Source organism: Daldinia caldariorum (assembly GCF_022478825.1).
Source record: "Daldinia caldariorum strain CBS 122874 unplaced genomic scaffold F4812scaffold_5, whole genome shotgun sequence".
NCBI classification, from domain to species: Eukaryota; Fungi; Ascomycota; class Sordariomycetes; order Xylariales; family Hypoxylaceae; genus Daldinia; species Daldinia caldariorum.
This window is the reverse complement of record NW_025953041.1, coordinates 750,373-775,423: the sequence shown is the minus strand read 5'-3', so window position 1 is coordinate 775,423 and position 25,051 is coordinate 750,373. Positions and strand designations below refer to the sequence as shown.

General features: G+C 47.5%; 10 protein-coding genes across 10 annotated transcripts; 3 read left to right on the top strand and 7 right to left on the bottom strand.

Annotated features, from left to right (window-relative positions):
• The first annotated feature begins 237 nt into the window (after positions 1-237).
• Positions 238-1,857, top strand: F4812DRAFT_324908 (uncharacterized protein). Its single transcript, XM_047931504.1, has one exon. It carries the CDS (start codon positions 554-556, stop codon positions 1,763-1,765), a length of 1,212 nt encoding a protein of 403 aa, XP_047791619.1. The 5' UTR covers positions 238-553; the 3' UTR covers positions 1,766-1,857.
• A 33-nt stretch (positions 1,858-1,890) lies between these two features.
• Positions 1,891-3,106, bottom strand: F4812DRAFT_422651 (DUF829-domain-containing protein). The gene has a single exon (XM_047933678.1). It carries the CDS (start codon positions 2,856-2,858, stop codon positions 1,950-1,952), a length of 909 nt encoding a protein of 302 aa, XP_047791618.1. The 5' UTR covers positions 2,859-3,106; the 3' UTR covers positions 1,891-1,949.
• A 777-nt stretch (positions 3,107-3,883) lies between these two features.
• On the bottom strand, positions 3,884-5,587 carry F4812DRAFT_470301 (SET domain-containing protein; the record flags this gene model as incomplete). Its single annotated transcript, XM_047938965.1, has 3 exons — positions 3,884-4,824; positions 4,896-5,377; positions 5,525-5,587. The coding sequence occupies 3 exons, from the start codon at positions 5,585-5,587 to the stop codon at positions 4,278-4,280; spliced, it is 1,092 nt and encodes a 363-aa protein (XP_047791617.1). The 3' UTR covers positions 3,884-4,277.
• A 978-nt stretch (positions 5,588-6,565) lies between these two features.
• F4812DRAFT_324893 (uncharacterized protein) lies at positions 6,566-7,815 on the bottom strand. The gene is made up of 2 exons (XM_047931503.1): positions 7,336-7,815; positions 6,566-7,166 (listed from the first exon to the last, which is right to left on the bottom strand). Exons 1-2 carry the CDS (start codon positions 7,438-7,440, stop codon positions 6,735-6,737), a joined length of 537 nt encoding a protein of 178 aa, XP_047791616.1. The 5' UTR covers positions 7,441-7,815; the 3' UTR covers positions 6,566-6,734.
• On the bottom strand, positions 7,602-15,180 carry F4812DRAFT_324879 (DUF1744-domain-containing protein). The gene is made up of 3 exons (XM_047931502.1): positions 14,288-15,180; positions 14,084-14,226; positions 7,602-14,029 (listed from the first exon to the last, which is right to left on the bottom strand). The coding sequence occupies exons 1-3, from the start codon at positions 14,908-14,910 to the stop codon at positions 8,043-8,045; spliced, it is 6,753 nt and encodes a 2,250-aa protein (XP_047791615.1). The 5' UTR covers positions 14,911-15,180; the 3' UTR covers positions 7,602-8,042.
• A 1-nt stretch (position 15,181) lies between these two features.
• Positions 15,182-16,258, top strand: F4812DRAFT_324873 (uncharacterized protein). The gene is made up of 2 exons (XM_047931500.1): positions 15,182-15,727; positions 15,791-16,258. The coding sequence occupies exons 1-2, from the start codon at positions 15,421-15,423 to the stop codon at positions 16,039-16,041; spliced, it is 558 nt and encodes a 185-aa protein (XP_047791614.1). The 5' UTR covers positions 15,182-15,420; the 3' UTR covers positions 16,042-16,258.
• On the bottom strand, positions 16,259-18,029 carry F4812DRAFT_324874 (uncharacterized protein). Its single transcript, XM_047931501.1, has one exon. The coding sequence runs from the start codon at positions 17,543-17,545 to the stop codon at positions 16,475-16,477; it is 1,071 nt and encodes a 356-aa protein (XP_047791613.1). The 5' UTR covers positions 17,546-18,029; the 3' UTR covers positions 16,259-16,474.
• Positions 18,030-18,710: 681 nt separating this feature from the next.
• On the top strand, positions 18,711-20,318 carry F4812DRAFT_422643 (aldose 1-epimerase). Its single transcript, XM_047933677.1, has 2 exons — positions 18,711-19,647; positions 19,709-20,318. The coding sequence occupies exons 1-2, from the start codon at positions 19,121-19,123 to the stop codon at positions 20,214-20,216; spliced, it is 1,035 nt and encodes a 344-aa protein (XP_047791612.1). The 5' UTR covers positions 18,711-19,120; the 3' UTR covers positions 20,217-20,318.
• Positions 19,980-23,266, bottom strand: F4812DRAFT_324836 (ATP-dependent DNA ligase). The gene is made up of 2 exons (XM_047931499.1): positions 22,434-23,266; positions 19,980-22,374 (listed from the first exon to the last, which is right to left on the bottom strand). Exons 1-2 carry the CDS (start codon positions 23,079-23,081, stop codon positions 20,308-20,310), a joined length of 2,715 nt encoding a protein of 904 aa, XP_047791611.1. The 5' UTR covers positions 23,082-23,266; the 3' UTR covers positions 19,980-20,307.
• Positions 23,267-23,398: 132 nt separating this feature from the next.
• F4812DRAFT_470299 (carbohydrate esterase family 1 protein) lies at positions 23,399-24,767 on the bottom strand (the record flags this gene model as incomplete). Its single annotated transcript, XM_047938964.1, has 3 exons — positions 23,399-24,341; positions 24,414-24,533; positions 24,603-24,767. The coding sequence occupies 3 exons, from the start codon at positions 24,765-24,767 to the stop codon at positions 23,742-23,744; spliced, it is 885 nt and encodes a 294-aa protein (XP_047791610.1). The 3' UTR covers positions 23,399-23,741.
• Between the last annotated feature and the right edge of the window lie 284 nt (positions 24,768-25,051).

Here is a 25,051-nt window from a genome sequence, read left to right as displayed (position 1 = left end):
GTGGGTGTGAGATGAGACAATAGTCAGAATGAATCATTTTGAATGTTTCGGTACGCTGGTGAGATGGGAGACGGCCTGGGTAGACACCTGTAAGGGAAGCATTGAGATGAGCCGAATAAAACTGCGTATACTACGGTGCACCGAGGGGCTGAGCAATGATTACAAGCTCCATCATTATGAATCATGATGGCGCTAACCATTTTAGTTAGAAAATGTAGCCACAGTAAGCTCGGAAACCCCTTTAATGCTCACGCAGTGGAAACATAAGGTAAGGTAACAGTATTAGTTGTCTATCTTACTTCGTGCACAGCCGCAGTAATCAAGATAAACTACCTACTTGATACTACGGTTACAGACTTGGCTTGGCTTGTTGACTAAAGGACTCATATATGAATGCTGAGAAACCCTCAACATGAATCATTCAATATGTTTGGTATTTCCAATCAATCCCACAGACATATAAAACTTGGATGCATTCGATTTCGAAGTAACTCGTATCAATCTGACGACACCCTCATAGCTTCACCCAAGCTCCGAAACGACTTAACCTAAAATGCCTAAGTTTGAGCTGCCGCATTCAGCAAGCGGTCTCCGCGTTGTGCCTGACTCTCGACTGGACTTACGGCCTGAAGCTGAAATCATAGACGAACTCCGTTCCTTTCGACCAATCACTTCAGAGAAGAATGTCTGGGCCTTCTGGGATAAAGGAATCGACTATATGTACCCAAGCTACAAACGCACTGTGGTGAACTGGGTAAGAAAACTTGGCAAATCTTGGTCGGTCCGCCTGGTAGACCTTGTCGAAGACTCGCCAAACTACATTTTCAACTACGTCTCTAAAGACTGGTTCCCCGAATGCTTCGTGAACCGGACGATGGACGGCAGACATGCCGCACAACATGCTGCTGATCTCGTGAGGTTACCGTTGTTGTTTGAACACGGAGGTGTTTGGATGGACGTCGGAAACATGCTGCACACTCATCTCGACCTCCTATTCTGGGATCATCTCACAGCTCCGGATACCCCTTATGAGATGGCAGTGTGGGTTATCACCGGGCAGATCCGAAAGCAATGGGGCAGTTTCGGAAACTACATGCTAGCAGCGCGAAAGGGCTGCATCTTTATCAAGAACTGGCATGACGGGTATAAGCAGCTGTGGAAAGGTCGCACTAACGCCGATGGCTTCCATAAAATACCCCTAATGCAGGACATCGGGCTTGCTGAAGGAATGGCCGACTGGAATTTCGAGGATAAGGTAAAAGAGATGAGCGACTATGTGGCACAGATGCTGATCGGCGACCGCACAAGAAATCTGCTTGACCTGAACTCGGGTTGGAACGGACGCGAGTTCTACAAGAACAAAGTGTTCATGGTGGAGGGAATCCTGAACGGGGTACTAGGTGCGATCAAGACAGACTACGACGGAGCAAAACAAGTAGAACTCTTTACGACGCGCCTCGACGACCCAGATGAAGCAAAGAGGCATACAGCCGAAGCCTTCGTCATAGAGATGCTGGAGAAAAGTCACATGTATAAAGTCTACCATAACTCAGCGGGAGGACTCCCCGCGCTGGGGGATCTCGTTAAAAGGAAGGAATTCGTGGATGCGGACCACAGGCCGGGGACTTTCGGCGAAATGTATAGATACGGTACGGTCCACTGGGAGCCGACTCGCGGGGTGGGACGCCTAATACCACAGATCGATGAGGAGGAGGAGCTGATTCGGGCTACACCCACAACCCCAGCATTGCATGAGTATAAATGAGGGTTAGGGATCAACTTAGACATAGAGGAAGATTCAATGGTATTTTACAAGAGAAGGCGTTGGTCCACTCCAAAAGAAGGGGGGGAGGAACCTTAGGTAAATCGAGAAATTAAGCAAAATGTTATAGCTACCTAGGTAACCTACCTCTTATATTGCCATGCGACTGAGAGACTAATTTATGACATTACAATTTTGGCTCTATGAGATTCTCGACTTCTACTCTAATGCCATTCATAACCGACTTCCAATGATTTTCTATCGTAGACCAATAACGCGAAGGATGCAGTCTCATATGGCCCACATGTGGCGAGTCATCGAACATCTCCAACATCGTCTTGTAGCCCTTACTTTTCGCGACCTCCGCCTGGGCTTCGACGTCCTCCCACCATATGATATCGTCCGTTTTGGAATATAGGTAAGCTCGAGGAGCTTTAGGCGTTGCTGTCGAGTGATCTAAGAATACCCTGCAGCTATAGATCCCGGAAGGTTCCCTCCCTATGGCCTTTTCCAGGAGGGACATGGCGTATAGGAATGTCCACCATATGCGCTGCGTCACTGCAAACGGCCATGGAAACCACTTCGCTGTTCCCACTGCCATCGCCTTGGACCATCGACCTACTTCTCTGGAAAAGTCAAGACTGCCGGGCGTGGAGTCGTTTATACATAGATGGTGAGGGAGAGCCTTGTCTTTCCCGTGACGCTCCTGGTAAGCGTTCAGCGTAGCGGCGGCGTAGATGCCGCCGGTATTAGACATTATATGTAAGATTACTCTTAACGAATCGTCGTCAGGAGTGGGGAACACGGTGTCAACGATGGGCATCATAGCCTTGGTTCGTTGATGGAGCGACTGGTACGTAGCTGCCAAAGTGGACGAGATCACCATCAAGATGCGAGCTCCCGGAAACAGTTTTCTATAGCCTTCAACGTACTTGGCAACATTTTTGGGCTGCCCGTCACCCCATCCGTAGATAATGATCGTTGTAGGGTGGTCGTTGGGTGTCTCCCTTGCGGCATCGGCTGGATCTTCATTGCGGATGAAGATCCGGTCGGAGATAGGCGTAAACCCCGGTGGCCCCTTTTGCTTGCTAGCCATAGTTGCTAAAGAGAAAGTTAAAAAAAGAAAGAAAGAAATGATATTGAAAAAATTAGTTGGAGCGACAACCGGCAAGTAAGCAAGAAAATAGACTAAGACATAATATTCGAGCTAGAAAAATTGAGGCTGAACTATAGTACTGGATGGGAAGTCTACCTAGTTCAGCTAGTGTAGTTCAACAATATGGATAGGAGTAGAGTTATCAAAAAAAAATGTTGGGCGCGAATCACGAAGAGAGATAATACCCTTGTCGAACATGGAAGGTGGAGTTGAGACATACCAAAGAGGTTAAGCAAAAAAAGCACAAATGGTACGTATCAGGCATCTATATTAGTGTATAAGGAAGTAAGATGCTAGGGGCGTTGAGGACATTCTTGAATAATATGTCTTTAAAGACGCCCTGATAAAGCATGGCAGGTCTTAAGTTTAAACACAAACATAGATGCGAGTAAATAATGTCCCAAATTTTTATGAAGTCAATAGCATTAGATTTCGAGTATTCATTAAGCTAGTGATTGTTTTAGTTAACCTAAAGCAACTACAGTTTTCGGGCATTTTCCGAATCCTCGCTATGCTCAACCGTAAGCAACCCCCTATGAAGACATTGGATTGCCTCGTTAAGCCGGGTTAACTCAACATACTTTGCGTACCTGACTTGCATTTACCTATGACCAGTTCTTCACCCCGGCCACAACTAGAAGTTATGCTAGGTCTTAACTTAATAAAGCTGTTCTACTTTTCCGAGCTAGAATAACACGTAACCGACGGATCTGTGCTTATATCAAATCCACCGCACAAGCTTATACAACAAATAAAGCTAACTGGTAGCGATCCAACGAGGGATAGCAGTATTGTAGATGCTTATATAATCAGGTAATAATACGTATATATTTAAGGATGATTGGTGGTGATATTCTAAATAGGAAAATGGTTGAGGAAAATGGTTGGGAGGAAATAAACAAACGCATGCTTCGTTCCTCGGGAGACAAAAAAAAAGGATGAAAAGGGAAAAGAAGTCAGCTGTGCCTGCAACCCCAGCCGGTAGATAAACAGGACACCTCCGCGAAAAAGCGCGACTGGTAAGCTTAGAGGGAAGCCCGGTGCCTCCCAACTACACTAGACCGACCGTTTTTACTCCCAGGACTCCGGGGCCCTAGGGGCCATCCCGATTGATTTGCCAAGTTGTAATTTACCTTAGGTAGGAGGTACATTTATAACTTGAAGGCAGGTAGACTTTTCAATATCTACGGTACCTCCTTGGAAGTTATCCTATGGGATCAATGGCATCCAGTAATCCAGCTAAGTATTATGGCTCTAACTCAAAACCTTACAATCAATATATTACTCAACTGCCAATATACCTTAGGAGGTACCTAACCTTACCTGTATTCTCATGAGAAACCGAAGTTCATGCCATTTTCAAGAATCATTTCGGAGACCCTCTCCCGGATTCCCTCTTCTCCGCTTCCCCCAAGTCCAATGCGCCTTGGGATTCCCAGCCAGGACCCTCATAGCCCTAGCATCAGCCGCGTCCGGGCCCGACTCCCTTTCCACAGCCTCGACCGCGGCCAGCGCGTACTCCCGCGCCTTCGCTTCCTCGCCGAACAGCGCAAAGTTCAGCGCCGCTCGCGTGTACACCGGGCCGAGATACACATCCAGCCGCTCCTTTTCGTACAAGTCCGCCAGCTGCGCTCCCGTTTCCGCGGTCACGATGGCCTCGTTGAAGTTCTCCAGTGCGCTTTCTAGCTCTTCGATCCTTTGGAGCCGGGCGTCTGAAGCGGCCGCTTCGTCGTCGCTCATGCGGCAATGCGAACAAGTACACTCGAATCCCCACTTGCGCAGGCGGGAGCGTCGCTCTTCTCGCGAGAGTATTAGTTCGATGTAGCTGATGCTTAGTTCCTGACCCGGCTCGATGTCACGCGCAGCTACTGTTGTGTGGGTCATGTTGGAGATTCGGTAATGGATGCTAAATGTAACGGTTAGGTTATGGTCGGGTGGTAACAGAAGGTTTTTGCTGAAGGTAGAAGGTAAGCTTACTTTGGACGACAGTCGTGATTAAATCGAGATATCTCCGGGAAGCATCCTAGGTGACTACCAGAGTCATTTGCGCCATCAATGTACATCTGAAAGCAGTTTGTCTCAATCTTATCATAGATATCTTTGCCCATCTGTCCCATGAAGAGTTCTAGGCCTTTAGGGGGCAGTTTGCTTATGGCCAGGTCGTATAGCACATCCCTAGTTCTGGGCCCCATTCCAACATGAGGCGCGGTCTGCACCATCATCGTCGGCGAACGTATAAGAATAGTTTCGCCCTTGCGTATTTTTCTATCAGCGACGATACCAACGCCCTTGCCGGCTACCTCCGCCACGTGGAACGGTAATTCTTTGGCTTCAAACCTCGCTGGGATTGGGAAGTTGCTTGCAATTTTTGCATTCTTTTCGTTGGTAAGGAGTACAGTACCATCGCCTATGTGATGATTTGAGAAAACACATGTCTCGTTTATACAATGCGCCGGACCCTCCCAGGAGTTACGGATGATGGCATTTTCAACCTCCTTTTTCGCTTTCCCAAGTTTACTCGATATTTGCCGCTGTCCTGATTGAAAACTGGCACATGTATCGTCCCCTATTAGGTTTAATGGGCTCAAAGGACATATTCCAACAACGTAGCTTGCTGTAGGTAACGCGTTAAAGAGCGCGAGATAGCTGTATAGGTGAGGGACGCGCATTTTCTTATTTCATGAAAATATTTGACAGAAATCGAATAAGACGGTGATAAATAAACTGACATTGTGCTTTGAATTCCGGCTAGATGAAGGATAACCGTGTTTATTTCAAGGTGATCATAATAGGCCCTGATCATCAAGAATATTACCTCCTTGTTGGATATATCCAGCTTTATCCGACGCGTAACTCGATGCTTGGAAAATGCCACCGCTACTCCCAGAGATCATCAACAGCTCATGTTGGGTAGGCTATTTATTTCTATGGTTTATTATGTCGTGGCAACGAATTAACCGCTGCTAAATTGCAGATTGTAAACAAGCTAGGTATATACAGGTACCTAGAGGCATGGGAAGACTATAGTATACTGGTTTGCTTCAGCTCCGTTTCGCATCCTTTTTTTCTCAGTTTTCGATGTGTCACTCGTGGTGTTTGTACGATCCCTTTATTTCTCCCCTATGGTCTTCTTCCAATTTTCCAGCACGGTTCTCAACTACCATTAATTAGTTCACAATCGTGATAGAACAAGGGGCTTGACATGAAAATTGAGTTGTCGAAGACTATAAGGGGAAACGATTTTGAGGCAAGCAATTCCAGGACTAACATTAGAGTAGGAAATTGTACTTGGCGATGAGTCACTGTGGCGAATTAATATGATTGCCCTACTTCGAATTACATATTTGAGGGGAACACTGCGGTTAAGTGTCTAAACCACTATTGATGGCTTATAGGTTAGGTACCTTAGGAGGTAGTTATTAAGTTAAATATATCTTACCTTAGGTATATATATTGGACAGGACTTAAGTCTTGGGTTGGTTGATTACTACTGGATGGGCTACAACTTTGAGAATCCCTAACTGATGCCTAGGACTTACCTTACCTTACATACATACGTGGGTAGGTTGGGGGCCAAGATAAAGGGGTAACAAAAGAAGCTATCACTAAGTAGTCGACGGATTCGATGCAACTCGCAAGACACTGCAGCCAAGGATAAGCAACCAGTATTAGCTGTCGGCAATTAAGCTACCTCCCTTGTGGCACCGTTGTTATAGACACTTGCCAACTTCCCAACGTACAAAGAATTAGCTAGCGCCGTGATCCCTGAGGTAGACACCTGACGCGACGTGCCGCCCCGGACTCGCAACACCGTCGTCAAGAATTCTTATCCGCTCTTCCCCAGCTCATCCTCTTGACCCAGTTCCACGGGGACTTCATCGCCGTCTTCTCCGTCTTCTTCTCCCCTTTCTTCTTGTCGGTCTTCCCTTCCTCCCTCACGATGCCGATCCCCAAGCGCTTGCACTGGCCCTTGGTCGCGAGGTAGCAGTCGTCGGCGTCCCAGCAGCAGATGCCCGGGTACCAGACGGCGGCGCTGTTGGCGAGGATCCGGAGGGTCTTGGAGCCGCGGGTGCGCACGGCGACGTTGGTCCCCGTCAGCACCCGCTCGTCGTCGTCCAGCTGCATCTGCCCGTACAGCAGCACCACCACGCACTCGTCCGGCAGCGGCACCGCCGCCTCGCACCCGCCCCCGCCCCCATCTCGCGGCGACTCTGTCTCCGAAAACCCCGGCGTGCTGTCCCATCCGAGCTGCAAAAGCCACGCATAAGCATAGGTAGGTAAGCAGGTACCTAAGGTTAGGTAGGCATATTGATCCTTGCCCCCCCTTGTGTGGCGCCGAATAGGTACAATAGGGGAATGGGATAGGTTAAGTTAGGAGGTAGGTAGGTAGGTAGGTAGGTAGGTACAGGTAACATACGTAAGAAGTGATGAACTTGGCCTTCTCGACCAACTCCGTTCGACTGACTAGCCCTTCGCGAAAAGCTTTTCTGTCCCGAACGTCTGCTTTCCCTACGATTGTCATGTTTCCTTTTCTTTTTTTTCTCTCTTTTCTCTTGATGGGAACTAGATACTACTAGATAACAGGTAATGTTTTTTTCTGGCTATTTTAAATAAAATAAAAATAAATAATTAAGAATTGAAAATAGACATCCTATGAGCTTATGCTGAACCCTTTCTAGGGGGCTTAGGGTATTAGGGTATCAGGCTGTAATGTAAACAATACCCCGCCTGCGAATGGCAACGATACCGCATTACTACGTAGTGTAACGAAACATGCCGGAATTCGGAGTACATAAATGGTTGGATTGAAACCACTCCTCGCGGTGCATTTTTAAACAATTGAGACACCTGGCACGTTCTAATCGGTGTAGAGATGTGGTTGTTCGCGGAGACCCGCAGAGTAAACAGGTACAGTACACATAAGAAGGAAAGGGCCGAAGTATCACAGAATGAGGAGCGACTACGAAGTTACCTAGGGTATTGTAATGTTAATGGGTTAGGTCGGAGGTATCGAATTTATCATGTGAAGGAGGCATATAAAACCAAACCAATTATCATCGCTCCAAGTCCGAAAAACGCCAAATATACCCAGATCTGTCTGTCTGGCTGTCTGTCTGTTTTTTTTTAGAGCCCTCCTAACACTTCTGCTACGAGGCTTTCCAGCATCCTGAGGCCAAACCACCTCGCCACGCCCTGATATACACCTAGCCGCCTGACCACTTCACCCCTCTTGACGCTCTCCGCCCACGGACCGCTACATGTGCAATGTTCCATGAGGTCATTCAACCGCACACTGCCGCACCGCTCACACTTCAAGTCCTGGGTGCTCCACTCCACCACCATGCTCTGCACATCCGCCAGTAACTTTTCCTCGATTTTCAGTTTGTCCAGCTCAGCATCGCAGAATGGACACTGCCAGGTCTTGGCCGCCGCTGCCCTCTGTACCTCCGCCTCGTCATTCTCGGTAAAGGCATTTACATCTGGTAGCAGGTGCTCGTCGCGGCACAGGTCCCAGTCGCGGGCGAGGGTGCATTCGTGACAACTCCATTGCGACACCTTCAGGCTCTCGCTCGGATTTGCAAACGCACCCTCTTTACTGAATTCGCGTACTTCGAACAGCGCAAGCAGCTCCTTTCTTAGCAACCGCGCCTCCATGGTAACGTTCTTATCTAGTGATAAGACTTGCATCAGGTATTTCACAAGCTCAAGTACTGCATTCCGATTTTGCATGTTTTTGATGTGACTTCCTGGTAGAACTGGGAACGACCAATCCGACGCTAGCTCAGGATGGAGAAGCTCACGGGCTTGAGTTGACACGAGGGACTTAATTTCTTTCTTAAGTAGCTTTTCGAAATTCTTTCCTAATATGGCCTGGGAGATATCACCGTCGTCGCCTTGTGAACCATTGCGTAACGGTAGTTGCGTAAGACGTGGTGTCGCATCAGGATCCCCGTTCACCATTAAGGGGCGCTTTAGTCCATGCATGAGTTGTATAAACTCTACAACCCAATGCTGGAACGTATCCTGAAGTCGAAGGGGCAAGAAAGTTTTCATCTGCCAATTCATAATGGTCTGCAAGCTCTGCTGTTCGGCTTCGACAACCTCTTGGCAAGCTTTCCCACCATAGTTAAACTCGTCATACCATACCAGGTAGTCCCAGTACTCCTTGATCTCAAGGTCAATAAAGTGGAATAGAGGCTTGCTCTTGATGCTCTTCAGGATGTATTGGCTGTACGCGTATGCATTTCCAACTTCTGACTTCGTAGTTTGCAAGAGGAGTCGATTCGAATTCGCAAATATAACTTGCGAACCAACCCGACGGAAGTCGGCCATAAGTTGTAGCATGGCTTTACGGCTCATCATTTGGACGTAATACTGCAACGCCCGGTCATACATGAACGAGTCAGGAGATTCAACCCATCGTACTAAATGCTGTACGAGAACATCGGCCATAGGGCTACCCTTACATGCTTCGGCCCACCAGGACTTGACCATTTCGCGAAGTACAAGTACTCCGGCGTTAGCAAATGCTGATTCCGAATGAAGCATTTCGGTACCGTCAGACGGTGCAGAGTCAGCGGCGGGATTGAAGGATATCGAATCTGCGCCCTCGAGCTCATTGATGAGAGCCGACGTAAGTATAGTGTTGATAGCTAGGTTTCGAACTTCAATGTCGATACACACTGACGCATATGTACCGGGGTTGTTGATTGAAGGCATTGTGACTGTATCAAGGGGACCCGCCACATCATCCTGCTCATAGCCAGCGTGATCTGGTCTAGGGCCTGGTGACCACCACAACACTACCTTATTTACCTGTAGGCGACGAGCATAGGCAACATCGATAAGGAACCTGGGATCGTCGCGTTCCAAATTACATAATGGTATGTCGCCATATCTCGCTAGGGCTGTGAGATGAAGAATCCAGGCCCCAAGGTTTAGGTAGTGGGAAACAAGACGTTTGGCAACAACGGACTGCCAGCCGAGAGGAGGGAGGGAGCTGTCTGCCTGATCGTACCGAAGGGGAAGAATAGGGAACTCTGCGAGAGTAGGGATGTCGTGCACCAGCAAATTTTGCTGAGATGACTGGATGACAAGCATAAGAGGCTTTAACTCATCCTTTTTCATTTTCTTAACCAGATCACTGATTTCAAGGTGTGCCTTTCGTCGCGTCGTTACTTGCGTTACTTTGAAAGTAAGCCTCTCTTGGTAGGAAAAGCATTCTTGCCAGTTGGTACCCTCCCCTTCTTGTCGCCTCCTTGCAAACATTTCGCTATAAATCTTCGTAACATTAGGTAGGTCTTGTCCCGCATCCCGCTTCTTCTGAAGAATGACGATATGGGCTTCATCCCTCGTCGAAGAGAATACACTGAAGATTTGCCTCTCACCGGCGGTGATGTGTGATATGTAGAGGTACGCAAGCGGATTCGAATCTAGATAAGTCTTGGGTTTTGCGGGCTTTATTAAACTCTTAAGGTCGAAACCTTGATCCAGACCATTCCCGAGCACACCAGGTTGACTTTCGTCAATAGTACATAGATTACCAAGTTGTAGTACTGCTCGAACGTTTAGCGGAACCTGCTTCTCATACACCCCTTCTACACTTGGGTGATTGAATAGCAGCGAGAATTTCTCGGACTCGGCGAAGTAGATATCCTCGGGTACGGTGATTTTGAACAAGTGTGTTGACGAGTGTCCATTTGGCAGAGTGTGGTAGACTTGTTCGACTTCACAACCCTGAACTTCGATGTCGGGCAGATCCTTGCCCTTGAGGTTGAGGAACACCTGCCGTGGGACTTTGATCTTGAGGGAGTGGACCTTTGCGTCGATTAGGACATAGGCAGCTACTACGCCTGGATTGTCAGTTGTTCGGAGCTGAAGTAATTGCCACGTATTCCTGAACGTCACTTCTGCTCTCTGGCGAAATGTCTGCTGAATGTTACCGCTCACATTGCCGCGGCGATCTCCAAAGAGATGTCGTCGACGGATTCGAGCTTGTTTTTGAATCTTCCACTTCTTCTTTTGGTACTCTAGAAAAGCCGGGTAGTCTTCAGAAGGGTCTGGCATCTCCTTCGGGAGAGCTGCAAAGGGATCGAGATTCTCCTTTTCACGCTCGGGTGATTTTCGCTTTGCTGCAGTCGATGGAGGCTGGGACGCGTTGATGGCTGCAGTTGTGCTCTTCGGTTTTAGTAATTTAGTCCCAAAGTCTTCGAGATCGTCTACCCTCGAACCAGTAAGATTTGTTATATCTTCCAGAGGTCCTTTGGTGCTCGCAAAGAGATCCGTCAACTTCTTTTGCTTCATCTTGTCGTCTTTGATGTTGATTCGCCGCTGAAGCCAGTCGGGGTGTGCTACTCGCGGGACTGGGTTACGAACTTTCTGCAATGCGGCGGGAATCGTGATTAGCTTCTGGATAACGGAACCTAATCGCTCTAAATAGTAGTCCCAGTCTAATAACGCCCTAGGATCAGTATCGGATGGTTCTTCCTTGAGCCACTTCGTCAAGTATGTTCGCTTGATCTCTGGGGCGGCAGAGAAGATGGCGACCGGAACAGCTCGCTCAGTAACCGGAGCGTTTCGAGGCTTGGCGCAGATAATATACTTGCAGTTAAGACCTTTATCCTTCACCATCTGCTCACCTAGGAACTCTGCCAAACGTTTCGCGGTTGTGATAGACGTCGACTTCTGGCTTCCGTATTCCTCTAGCGTCTTAGACATGCTTCTGTTTTCGCAAATGAGGTCGATAAGTTCCTCATCAGCTAGTGTCGACCCCTTGTTATGTAGAACATCTAGCCATTGGTTTGCAACCTTCGCGACTGCGGCGTAACATTCGGTGAGAGTAGTCCCCTCTAAGAAGAACTTGAAGATTTGCTGCTGGAAAATCTTGATAAGCTTGAGTTCACCTCTTCGCTTTACCTCAAAACCCTTAAGCTCAGCCAAACTACCGTCGTCGTTAAAAACTGCGTATCGCTTCTTCAAGTTCTTGTCTTCTTCCTTCGATGTCGGCAAAACCATAGCCTTGTAGGGACCGTCGACCTCGAAGAAGATCGAATTGTCGCTATGGGTTTCGTATTTGAAGGTTTTTGGGTCAACGAGCGTCTGGTACTGATGATTCGTAAACTTGTCGTGGACTAGATGGTTCAACATAACGCAAGGATAGGAAATAGCACACTTTTTGCCGTTCTTGAGTTTGAAAACGAAGTTTTCTGGAAATGTCGCAGGTAACATACACCAAATACCATCAGTATCAAGTTCAAGCGGTCGTCCGAGACGTTCGACGAGAGATCGGGCTAGCTGAATGATGGTTGCACCAGTTAAACATGTTACACCGGCCATTTCCATAGAGTACCATCTTGAACCCTTTCGCATGACATAACCATAGAACGAGTTCAAAATGACTTTGTGCGCAAGCTGCAAAGAGTCGTAAAGGACAATCATTTTTTTTGCCGAGTCCACTTCTGCGCTTGGAGCTCCAGATGACTTTAGAGCCTCAGTCTTGCCCTTCCAGACTTTCGCTTGTCCTTTGTAGTCATACCGACGATCTCTGAAATCTCTGACCGTGTCAATATAGAAAGGGTTTTCTCGTTGACAAATGATTGCCTCTCGGACGATAGTGGTTGAATCACGGATCTTGTGATATACCTTTTGACTATACATCTGCAACCGTTTCCTGATAAGACCAGCTTGCTCATCTTCTGGTAACTCTTGGAAAGTCCGCATAGGTCCACCAGGTCGTTTGCTTGGGAATTTCTCATTCTCAAGTGCATGCCGGATCATATTGTATTCGTCTCTCTTCGCGGGTAGGTACTCGCCTCTCCAGGCCCAGGGTAATCTCCTATCGCAAGTTTTCCCCGGGCGGTTGAAGTCACAGGCAGCGCAGTCCGACTCCTGAATCATTGAGTCCGGCTGCAATCGATTTGTTGTCATGATATTTGGGTACATAGAAGCAACATCCAAGTGATAAATCAAAGGCCTTTCGTTTCGGTTAGGTGTTTCTTTCAGTTGTAATAGGCGCGAAGCAATCTGCTCTTTAATCTCGTCATAGTTCGTGACATCATCCAGGGATTTCTTTTCTTCGATTTCGATTACGAACTTGAGAGCAGCGTCTAAATCTCTGAGAAGCTCGTCAACTGCACCAGGGTCGACCGCAAAATTCACCGGTATGTCTGCTCGAAACACTCCTGCCTCAATACTCTCCACGTGACCGCCAACGTAGGTTTCGGCGTCGAGTAAATGTCCTTCCCAAAAAGATTCTTTTGGGGACATGTGCTTATTAGGAAGAATAATCTCATGCTGATATGCTTGCACCATCAGCAGCATCTCACACAAGGTACCTGTTCCCTTGCGTAGCACGTCGTCGCCTCCTAGAGGCAAAATTGTACACAGTGAGAAGATGAAGGGGTGGATGTACTTCATATATAAGTAGTACGTGGCGACAGCATCGGAAACTGAGTACTCCGCCAACGTCTGGGGCCTTTCGTTTGCGTATGGTGTCATCAGTTCTGGGTCGAGCTCATCTGGGTCGTAGCCGAGCTTGGCGACCGTAACAGCTTTTAAACCTCGACTACCTTGTGGTAGATAAGAGTCTCGGTTAACCCATGCTAGGCAGTCCATGTGAACGCCATATGTGCACTTATAAATATCCTCGTTATCCTTCTTCCATCCGATCTCCCGGTACATGTCGATGCCGTTGACGTTTGCTCTCGCTTCTACAAATGGCCAATCGAAGAAATCTCCGTTGTATGTGGCAATGACGGTTGGCCTTGCTTCTTTGACATGTGAGAAGAATCGCTCAATAACAGCTTTCTCATGAGGCTCATTAAAAATCATAAACGTTCCCGGGTATTCGGGTTTGGGGGTGTACTCGAAATCTGCAATGTCCTCGGAGACGATCTCCCGGTTAGTGATAAGGAAACCTTGCCCGTCGATCATGTACGACATCATCATGATCTGATCTATGGCGGCATCGGGGAATTTTAGGGGGGCCTTGGTCGTCTCGATATCGAAGGCCATCACAACCGGATCGGCTTGAACAATGTGTTCCTCATTAAGTGTTATAGTGGTAACGCCGTGCTTTACTTCCACCCAATACCACTTTCCTACTCGAATATCTGATTTCTTCATTAGAATAACATGAATTACAGATGATTGTAGCAAATACTCACTCATGTCTATCATTACTCGTACATGGTATGGTACATCATACTCTCTAATATCGACAATGTAGTCGCTAGCGTCCGCAAATGAAGCGTTATTTCGTCCGTCGTCATCTCGTGAATCATCAAAAAGGTCGAATCCGGCTTGTTCCCTATGATTTATGTTAGCACTTAAACATTAGGTTATTATACTTTTAAAGTAGGGAGACTGACGAAGCCACCTCCGCATAAACATCCACTGTGCCCATAGACTTCTTGTTCTTTTCCGCTATGGGCATTATTTCCCGTCTCGCAGTCATTAAATCTTGTACATTCCTGAAGCGTAACTCGAGAAACGTTCTCCTATACCCGAGTAGGTGATTGGGCATGGACAAGTCTTCCTTCTCGATACGTCTGATACTGTGTACTACGCCACCACCTGGAACTCGTTTCAGCCATTCCTCCACCTCGCCTTCTCTCCCTCTTCGACACGCAACGATGAAGTACGGTTCGTATTCAATGGTTGCCTTGAACGTCTGACCATCTTCCTCAATGAAATAGCAGTCCAACGCCGCTCTACCACCAGGGACACGGTCGTCGTCGAGCGCTACGGTTGTCGGTTGGATATTAACGAGCCACCCCTCCTTTCTTCTACCTGATTCATATCGGGCAAACCCCATAGATTCGTCAATTTGTTGTGCGAGGAGTGTTCGCTCAGCTCTCTCGTCAGCTGATGTAGCTTCGGTACGGGTAGTTGACGCAGCGAACGTTCGAGTACGACCTCCGCCATGGTAGGCCTGCTTGCCTCCACGGCGGGCGTAGCCCTTCTGAGGGCGGCGTAAGGATGTGTTGGGCATGATAGAATCGGTATAGAATCGGTAGGAGAGGGGTGAGTTTCAGTACGTTGGTTAAGGAGAGGATTTCGTTCCAATATAAAGTGTTACGGGCGTCATTTGCGGCAGTAGTATTCAATAAGGTGAACCTAGCCCCAATTGAAATTATAAAGATTACCTTGTTGAAGTAACTGATGTTCCACAGCCTTGAAGTTTCTAATTATTTGTTGTGGTAGTTGTAGTAAAAAGAATAACGAAAAAAACCCCTGTCCCATTAAACGCGAGACGCGTCTCTACATTTACATATAATACATAGTATTCGCGTTTTATGCGTTTTGTGGATTCCCTTATCCCTGTCGCGTTTTTAAAGTGCTTCGACTTTTGCATAATAGCATTTGGGTCATTTGCTCTTTCCAGTTGAATACCTAATTAGTGGGTCCTCTGCATAGCGGCGTCATAGGTTCAAATCGCGATTTTCGCAGCCAAAACTGTCGAACCAAAAGAAATTCAAACTTAGCATCTTCAGCGCCTAAGATGGCGCAAAACAATAAAGAGACTCTCCCTCTCAGGGTGCAAGGCCCTCCGCCCGGGGTAACAGCGCCTTCCGACGATGTTAGAAACCCGCAAGTTTACGAAACATTTCCCAACTCGAATTCTCAAAGTCATACAGTCAAACCGACGGGGCAGAAAAACCCCCCTCAACCTACGATCAAGGATGGAATCCAATCAATAAAACCGGACGACTTTTTTAATGTACACAAAATTCCATGCGCCCGCCAGGGCCTTATGACGGGTATCGGCGCGGGTGCAGCAGTGGGAATGGGTCGATATTTCGTAGGAGGTATAATACCTAAAAGTAGTACTGAAAAGTTGAAAGCATGTTGAGACTAATCCCGTCCTCCAGGGACAATACCAAAATCAACCAATTGGGCTTTCGGTGCCTTTTTTATAGGCTCTATAATACAATGGGAATATTGTCGCACACAGCGGGCGAACGAACGTATGGCTGTAGCACGAATAGTCGAGGTTATGGATAAGAAACAGGCCGAGAAAAAAGCACAAGCTGAAGCGGCGAGATTAAAACAGGAGGCGGAAAAGGCAAAGCAAGACGCTGTGACAGCTGTGACAAAGAAAAGTTGGTATAAATTTTGGTGAGCACCGTCAAATCCTGGATACTGCCAAGAGGAATAACAACAATTGCTACCATACTATAAAGGTCCCGGGTATGTCGTTCTGTCCATTTGCTAATATTTAAAATTCCACAAATCACCTATCAACGTCGATGCTCCTGATAGCCTTGAGTTTGTTAGTCTAGCATGCAGAAATAATGGAGTCTGACGCGATATTTTTTTTCGGGCTGTTCCAAATAAGTGTAAAAAAAATAAGAGTAAAATAAAAGTAAAATCAAACAGGCTTCAAATAGATAAAGGCAGTCTTGCTGTCATGTCGACCCTTTGGGGCTATAATTCGCATCGCAACTATTCAACGCCCTGTTAATCTCAAATCGTTGCCAGTTAACTATGTCCACCTAACGCCCCAATCCCATAAAAATATTGTTAAAATCAGAGTGGTGAATGAACAAATACTATCAAGTCGTGACGACAGTAGTTGGTTCTGCATCTGAGAAACGAACTCGTGCCAAAGGGTGTTTTCTCTCCAATTCCACGGCGTTCCCGACCCGTTGTCGACGACGTTGGCTTCTCTTCGCTCTGGCTTCGCTCTCCTCGCGTTTTCTATACTCAGCCAGCTGCTGTCTTCGTTTCTGCGCCCGCGCGTATGCTAAAGCAGGAGTTGGTCTGAAGCCAATACCGTTGATACCAGTACCGTCGTCATCTTTATCCTCGGGATCATATATAGTAATTTCATCTTCATGCCACGTAAGTGCTGCACGAACGGGGTCAATGATAGTATGTTCTTCCTCGGCGGAGGCTTCTGTCGTTTTACGCTTTGCTAAAGGAGGGGTACCCGATCGTTTTCGAACGCGCGATTTAGATTCCGATAGGCGGTTGATAGATGGGTACGATTTTTGAAGACGACCTGAACCTTCCGTCTTCGCCGTCCTTAATATAGCAGGGTCCACGGCTGTTTGCAAGGTGAATCGAGGCGAGTGAGGAGGCCCAGGAGGGTTAGGATCCGTTACGTATGCTTCTCCCTCCGGTCCTACCTTAGAAGCGTTTGGATGTTCGGTAAGGTTAGCTAACTTGATACGCTTACGCGATGCGGTATCGTCATCGTCGAGCTGCATGTCTTCGATAGACGTGCTACCTTTGATACCTCCATCAAAATCGAAGATGGTGAGCTCTGGCGAAAACCTTGGGCTATCAATTGCAAATTGTGGACTAGCCTCATCCGATCCTGTTTCCGTTCGCGTTCCCTTTAAAACAGAGCCATCGACCCTGTCATTGCGAATTACCCCGCCCCCACTTCCAAGGGCTAGTTCTTGGAATTTCTGAGCGACCTTACTTCGAGGGCTACTGTTACCATCCTCAGGATCATCGTTTCGAGAGGTCTCCACTGGTTTCAGCAGCGGAGGTTGAAAGGAGAAGGTAGTTCTAGGTAGGCTATACGTATTTAGGGAAGAGTCGACAACGCGTCGCTCGTTGAGCACATCGTCGCGCTTACGCTTAGGAGTAGCTTTTAGCGGTGACGATTCTGCCATACTTTCTCTAACTCTTCACACTATGCGTATTTAAGAGTAGTTGCTTTGTCTACAAAGCTCTAATGGAGAGCTTATAAGACTTAGAGTTGGCCGTCCATTGGTAAATTGTGTTGGTATATAATAGGTTGGGATGAATTTTAGTTTGGCATTTTGAAGGTGAGTTGTCCGATTTATCCCTTCGAATCAGGTTTGAATCGGTGGTGATGATGAAGAGCAAATAAGTCTTTTGTGAATATTAAGGTAGGGTCAAAGTGTGAATCAAGAGATTAGCGAGGCTAGTATGTAAGTTGGGTAAGTTGGGTAGGAGGTAGGTAGGAGGTCCGTCAGGCTCGAAAATTAATGGCCGGGTCTTGGCATTCTTAGATTTTCAATTCTGTCGAACAATAAGTACTATGAAAAATAAATAGAAAATATCGTAATATTTGTTAGAAGATTATGTATATAATTATTACTTTTTTCAATTTTTTACGATTTATTCCTGCGGTTATTTTTGTGTTAGAGATGGTACTGTTTCTATAGAGAAATGCCAAGACCCGGCCATTAATTCTCGAGCCTGACGGTCTACCTAAAGCTTACCAGGCGCTAGTGCAGGTGTCTTATTAGTTTGCCCTCTCCCGCGCTAATGAGAAGGGGGGGAATGCCATAAGGCTAAGAACATGATTAGTTTCAGATGGCATTTGACCATACGACGGTAGCTGGTTACCGGATACCTCAGGTAGATACCTAGGTACCTCTCCTAAGCTGGAACTTATCTCGAGACTACATGTACCTCCCTAAGGTTAGGTAGGTACTACGTCTAATAAAGACGTAATGTTCTTTTAAAGTAAACGCAAATGCATAAAATCTTGATTCAGATTCCAATTCCAATTCCATAGCCACGTAATATCCTATCGCATCCAATCCAATTTAATTCGAACTTTCCAATGGCTCTAAGATGCCCTACATTATTTATTTTAGGTACATATGCATGTATGCATGTGTGTACGTACCAAAGGTACATAATTCGATGTATGGCGAACCCGATGGTACGGGTCTACGCCTGCTTCGCACTAATGTAGCCGCACCTTGATGGCGTAAGAATTGATAGAACAAGATGTAGGTACCAGTATCCACGTTAAGAAAATCGCAACTACCTACCTCGGTGGAATGATGAGGGCAGACGGAGCCGTCTAATCCGCTTGCACGACACTGTACGACATTGTACGACCGAGTTACCCCGCTATAAGAAGTACAATACATCATACCAGGTAGGTACCTGAGGTAGGTAGAGGTATGCTATAACATGTACCCCGCCATCTCAAGATAGCTCCAGGTTAAAACCAGGTTATTGTAGATTTAAGCAGTTACTAGCTTTGAAATTCTCTCCACACTTTGTCATTTGTCTCGTGGGCATTTCTATATAGCCTAAATGCCAATGCTCTCGCTACTGAAGTTGAGCGTTCCGATTCTTCTCCCTTATCTAGCTGTCATCCCGCCCTAAGATTAAGACTATACCTCGAAGCTTCATCTAAGTCCTCCCACACACACCCCACGAATTTATATTAGCACCAGCAACAAGTGGAACAAACCGCTGTCATGGCCGACGAGATCTCATTTCTGCCCCTAGGCGCCATCATCCAATCTTTTAAGGTTGGTGGCCTTGATATTGTCCAAGGCTTCCCATCCCAGGAACTTTATGCCGAACACAACAGCCCTCATTTTGGTGCCACAATTGGCCGTGTCGCCAACCGCATCTCGGGTGCCAAAGTCGAGGCCTTGAATGGAGGAAAGACGTATAGCTTTGTTGCCAACAACGGACCGAATACCCTGCACGGCGGAAATGTGGGCTGGGGTAAGCGAGTTTGGAAAGGTCCGACTCCGGTGGGCGTCCGCAAGAATATCCCCGGAATCGAAGGCGAGCTCAAAGGTGGAGAAACCGTTGAGTTTTCTCTGATAAGCGAGGACGGAGATGAGGGATTCCCCGGAGAGGTTCTTGCAAAGGTATTCTATACGGCCGGCAAGGTCACCGAGAACGGAAAGGAGGTCACAGTTCTTAGCCAGGAATACGAGGCCGAGCTAGTAGGAGGTGCAGAGGAAACTATTATCAACATGACAAACCATTCGTAGGACTACCTACCCCAATTGACATCAATGATAACAGAGTTTGATGCTAAAAGTTAACAGATATTTCAACCTCTCGGGAAAGCCAACTATTGAAGGAACCGTAGTCCAGCTTTCCACCGATTCTTATCTACCTCTCGATGACACGGGTATTCCAACCACCGGACCAACTGTGTACTCCAAGGTCGCAACGACGACTCCTTTCACACTTGGCGCCCAGGGACCGGATTTCGATGACTGTTTCGTCGTTGACCCTTCCGCCTCTCCCAGCTTTGTACCGATAGACACACGGGGTCTCCCTCTAACTAATCTAGTTTCGGCTCACCATCCAGAGAGCAAGATTCACCTAGAAGTTCTTAGCACAGAGCCCGCATTTCAGTTCTATACCGGCAAGTGGATCGATGTGCCGGCCGTAGGCGGAGCTCCCGCACGGGGGCCGCGCAGCGGCTTCTGCGTTGAACCCAGCCGGTTTGTAAATGCTATTAATGTCAATGATTGGCGGAGTCAGCAGCTTCTAAAGAAGGGTGAGAAATTCGGCGCTCGCATCGTGTACAAGGCATGGAAAGAGTAATTAGGATCATAATTACCTAGGGGACCTGTTTTAGGAACAGACAAGAGCTGCCTATATCTCCTATATTAGCCATTCAAATCTGAACAAAAATCTATAATTCATTTTTATCGCCTTGTTCGACCTCCTCCTTAACCGGCGCCTTAGCCTCCTGTTTTCTATACAACGCGGCGAGAAACTCGCTGCTGCTAGCCTCTTCTATCCCCTTATCCTCGCGCTTTCTTAGAAATCGCGGGAACCGTAAACTAAGCCCTCGCTCCTGGCTGGCTAGTCCGATAGCTGCTGTATACGTCGGAGATAATGTAATGTCGGCAAAGGCCATCTCCCATACTTCCTGCGGTTCAAACCAGACATCTGGCTCCGGACCAGAGTACTCCACAAAGCTAGGCTTTGTCTTGCGGACATTTTTATACCTCCTCGAGTCATTCTCGTCCACATTCGCCTCGCCGTTGTCTTTGCCTTCTTCCTCTTCACCTTGCTTCGAGTCGTTAGAATCAGGCGGCTCTTCGCCGGAACCGTCGTCGTAGAATTTCTTGTTGGCTTTATAGAACGCGTCGGTGAAACCAGACATGCATTTGCAGACGACGTCCAGGGTCCCGGTTGCGTCGTTTCGAACAGCCATGAGCATAGGCGACCACCACTTCGCCTTGCGGCCCTGGCCGTGCCATCCGGCTACCGGTACAAGATCTAGCGTGTCGAATGAACTGCTGTAGTCCTTCTTGACTTTAAGCCACGAATCTAGCCGTTTGTCAGGCTCGTAAGTGGCGAGAAGCGGTTTCCGCCGCGAGGATGGTTTCTTCTCTGTGTCCCCATTATTGAACCCCTTTCCTTTACCCTTCTTTCCTCTCGTTTTGGCTGGTAATGCAAGCGTCTCGCCCTCTTCTACTTCCTCCGCCACCCGATCAGAATCTTCTATCGTGCCACTAGGTGCCGGGAGATCGGGCATATTGTCAAGAATCTTGACCATGATACCCTCGCATTTACTCTCTATAGCCTGCTTGAAGAAATCCAGCACAGCCTCGGAGTCCTGCGATGTAGCGTCAAGACTCTTTACCCAGGTAAAATGGTGCGGTATTTCCGTGAAGAGGGATCGTAATAGTGATCGCCGTTCACGAAAGGGTCGGTCCAGTAGCGGCTGGCCGTTTAGATACATCAAATCGAACGCGAACAGACATACGTCGATTTTGATGCTACCGATGGCAACATCCTTCCGGGCTCTGTTGGTGAGTGTTTGAAAGTTTTTCAATTCTCCTGTTTCGCGGTCCACCGCGACCACCTCGCCCTCCATGATAAAACTCCTGACGTCTTCCCCACGCAGCTTCGGCACCAACTCCACCAAGTCTGGGTATTTATCAGTCATGACTTCCAGATGCCGAGAAAGTATTGACACCTTTCCTTTCTCGTCGCAGTGTACCTGTGCTCGCTGACCGTCATATTTAAACTCGCACGCGAAATCCCTTCCTTGTAGCTTCGTAAGCATCTCAGACAGATCCCGCGTGATGCTCCCCAGCATCGGCATCAAAGGTATGTGCAATGTGAGATCGCATCTCGCTAATAATTCATCGCAGACGCCTATCTGGAGCATAGTAGGGATGATATCGTTATAATTGGGACGCCTTGCGAAGCAAGCTTTGACGATCTCTTCAGCTTTGCCCCACAATTCTGCGAGCTCTTCCTTTTTCAACACCTTGAGCTCGTCGGCGGATTTCAGGGGAAATTCTGCGCCGGGCGGCCTCGAGAGGAGAAATGAGCGCGATAAGGCGATCAGCATCGTGGTTTTCACCGCTCCGATACGTAGATGCTGACATAGCGTACGGACAACGTATCGGCTCTCTTCGCCACCCCGAGCCTCCTGAAGTAGGCGATCCACGATTCGTTGTTTTGCCTCACCGCTACCTTGGCCTTGACTATTAGCCACCTTTACTAGAGACTGATAGACGCCTTTTATAGTAAGAGGTTTCGGCTTCCGCAACGTGAAGCTCTGCTTCTTTTTTGCTTCGAATGCGACGTCTCCCGCATCGCCGTATTTGTCATAGATGGCCTTCAGAGACCGGCTATCTAAGCCGCAGACATTTTTTAGGGCCTTGGAGATGGCTGAGCCTCCTAGGCCGAGTTCTAATGAGATATACGGTGGTGATATTGAGTTCGTGGCAAGCCAAACCTGCGTAATGCGATTAGTAAAATCCGTAGATAAACATAGAGAGTGAACATGTAACTTACAGCTGGTAGTAAGCTCTCAGGATCCCCTTCTATGAGTACGCGGAGGCAATTGACGAGGGTATCTACTATCTTAATTCGGCTAGATGTGCTATTAATGAGTACGAAACAACGCGTCAGAAGGGCATATGACGCGTTCCCACCATCACTGGCCCAGTGCTCCTGAAGCTGTGGTATGTATTTTGAAGGATCAAATGTAAGTGGACTTTCGTCAAACGGTATGTTTTCAGAAACTGTATCCACAGAGGCCGTAACAGACTGTAACGACAATGTGCCTTTACTTTTGATTTCTCCCTTTTTCGGCCCTACTAATGGATCTGACGATGTGAGCGGAACATGAATAGCTTCAAAATTCTCGTCAGACTTGGGTGGATCAGAGACCGCCGCCACGGCTGGAGATCCGGAGACGCGCCCCACAGATTCGGCCTCCTTATCCCATTCCGCTTGGAGTTTCCGCGCGAACTCCTCATCCGTCATCACCTGATCCTGGTTCGGAGCTTCGCCGTCTGACTTTTTATCATCTGGTATTTTGCCATTGGGACTCTTGCTTTCTTTCTGTTTGGAGAAAAAGTACTCAAGTCCTCTCGAAGGTAAGCCGGATGATTTTGGGTTACCGCTATTCAACTTCCGCTTTTTAGTTGGGCTTGACATCTCGAATCTTATGGCAGGAAATACCTAACGGCGTGGGAATTTTGTACCTAGTACCTGCGATCACTCGGTTAGGCACTTACCCTTTCCTTTCGATTACAATTATACGTTACTAACGAGTGTGCGCAATACGCTCTACTGGATTAGGAGAAGGTTGTCGATGATGATGTCGTTGACAGACACCGATGTCATCGCTGTTTCGCATTTGTAATTAAGATTTAATTATACGATAAATGCATCATACGAGGAGAAACCCGGGTTACATAACAGGTAGGTACCTTAGGTAATAGCCTAACTCCGACTTTATCCTTACATAATAATTCTACAACTTCAACTTCAAAACCAAAAGTCATTTTCTACTTTTGGAAATTCTCCTTTATCCGTGAATGGGTGGGCAACACCATTTTTTATCAACAAATCTAGAAAACCACTATTTGACTTTGGAATGAAAGAACTTGGCCACGCATACAGCCAAAAGTACCTAGGTAATTTCTGCAGATCGGCTGCCAGCATCGGCAGACCACAAGAGGGGTCATGTCATGCCTACTTAGGCAGGTAAAGGTAAACGATGGAAGCAAAACAAACAGATAGGAAAAAGATAGACAAGAAGATGGACGAGTTCAATTTCATCACTCTCCCAAATCATACATCCCCGTCTCATCATTACAATAGGCCAAACCAGGCCAAGTCAGCCTGTTGATCATCACGAACAGGATGGCCAGCGTTGGCAACAGAAATCCCAACCAAGACGCTACCATCTCCATACACCATTTTCGTATCACCCGCGCGTGGCGAGTTCGTGGTATTCCCGGTGAAACTAATGCCATGAATAGTCGACCACTGCTTCAGCTGCTCTCCGAAATTAGTGTAGGAAACAAAAGTATCCGCACTTCCGTGGAAGGTTTGCAGGCGGGGGTAGGTTCCGTTCCAGCCCGGTCGCATTGCTTTTGCCTGCTTCGCCCATTGGTCCCCCGTCTTGATGTTCCGGCCGTTGGCGCACGTAGGATCAGCACTCTGAGGACTCGACCCGGGAGACCCTGCCAGGCAGCCTGCTGGAATGCCAGAGTAGCAGGATCCCGCGTTGAATAGGTCCGGGTAAGTGGCCAGGAGCACGTTCGTCATCATGCACCCGGATGACGAGCCTACTGCGAAGATTCTCTTCGGGTCCGCGTTGTACTTGGAGATCATGTACCTCACTATGTTTGCCAGACCAGTGCTATCGCCTCCTCCCTCGTATGTGAGAGATTTTGTGGAGGCAACATCCTATGATATTACCAACTTAGCGAATGTCTAGTCCAGAGTGGTTTATCCACAATAAGGTTTTTTCGAGCTTACCCAGCAGTTATTATCCTTTGTAGTAGAAGGGTAAACCACGATGAACCCTTTCTTGTCGGCATACTGGTCATAATTCGCATCCATGTGATAAAATGCCGCCGATCCACCACAAGTGTGTAGCTATATTAGGTAAGGTAGATATCCTCATTAGCTCCAATGTCATAAATCTCATATTGGGTGAGTTCTTACAGCAAGAATTACAGCTGGCGACGCCTCCAGTTTAGATGGGATATAAGCCTGCACTTGCAAATTTGTTGGGTTCGTTCCCCAATTTGAAATTGGTGTCAACGCAGCACGGGCTCCTAAGCATGTTCCAAGACACACTGTAGAGCGTATAAAGGCGGATAGGCGCATGGTGACTTGGTTTAGAAAATGTTTGAATGGGTCTGGTCTTGAAGAGAAGGATGTGGAATAGTTCAGGATGTCCACCTAGACAGAGACTAGAATGTCGAGGATATCCACGTATTTATAAACCTATGACCGTACGAGCATAAGAGTCTAAAAGCCTGCTAATGGAAGACACTTTGCTTGCTTTTTGAAACTATAGGTACGCTTACCCGTTTGACTGATCCGAAGTTCGTAGCCGGCTAATTTGACATTCCATACGGAGAAAGCCAAGAGCCTTAATGTAACCCTGG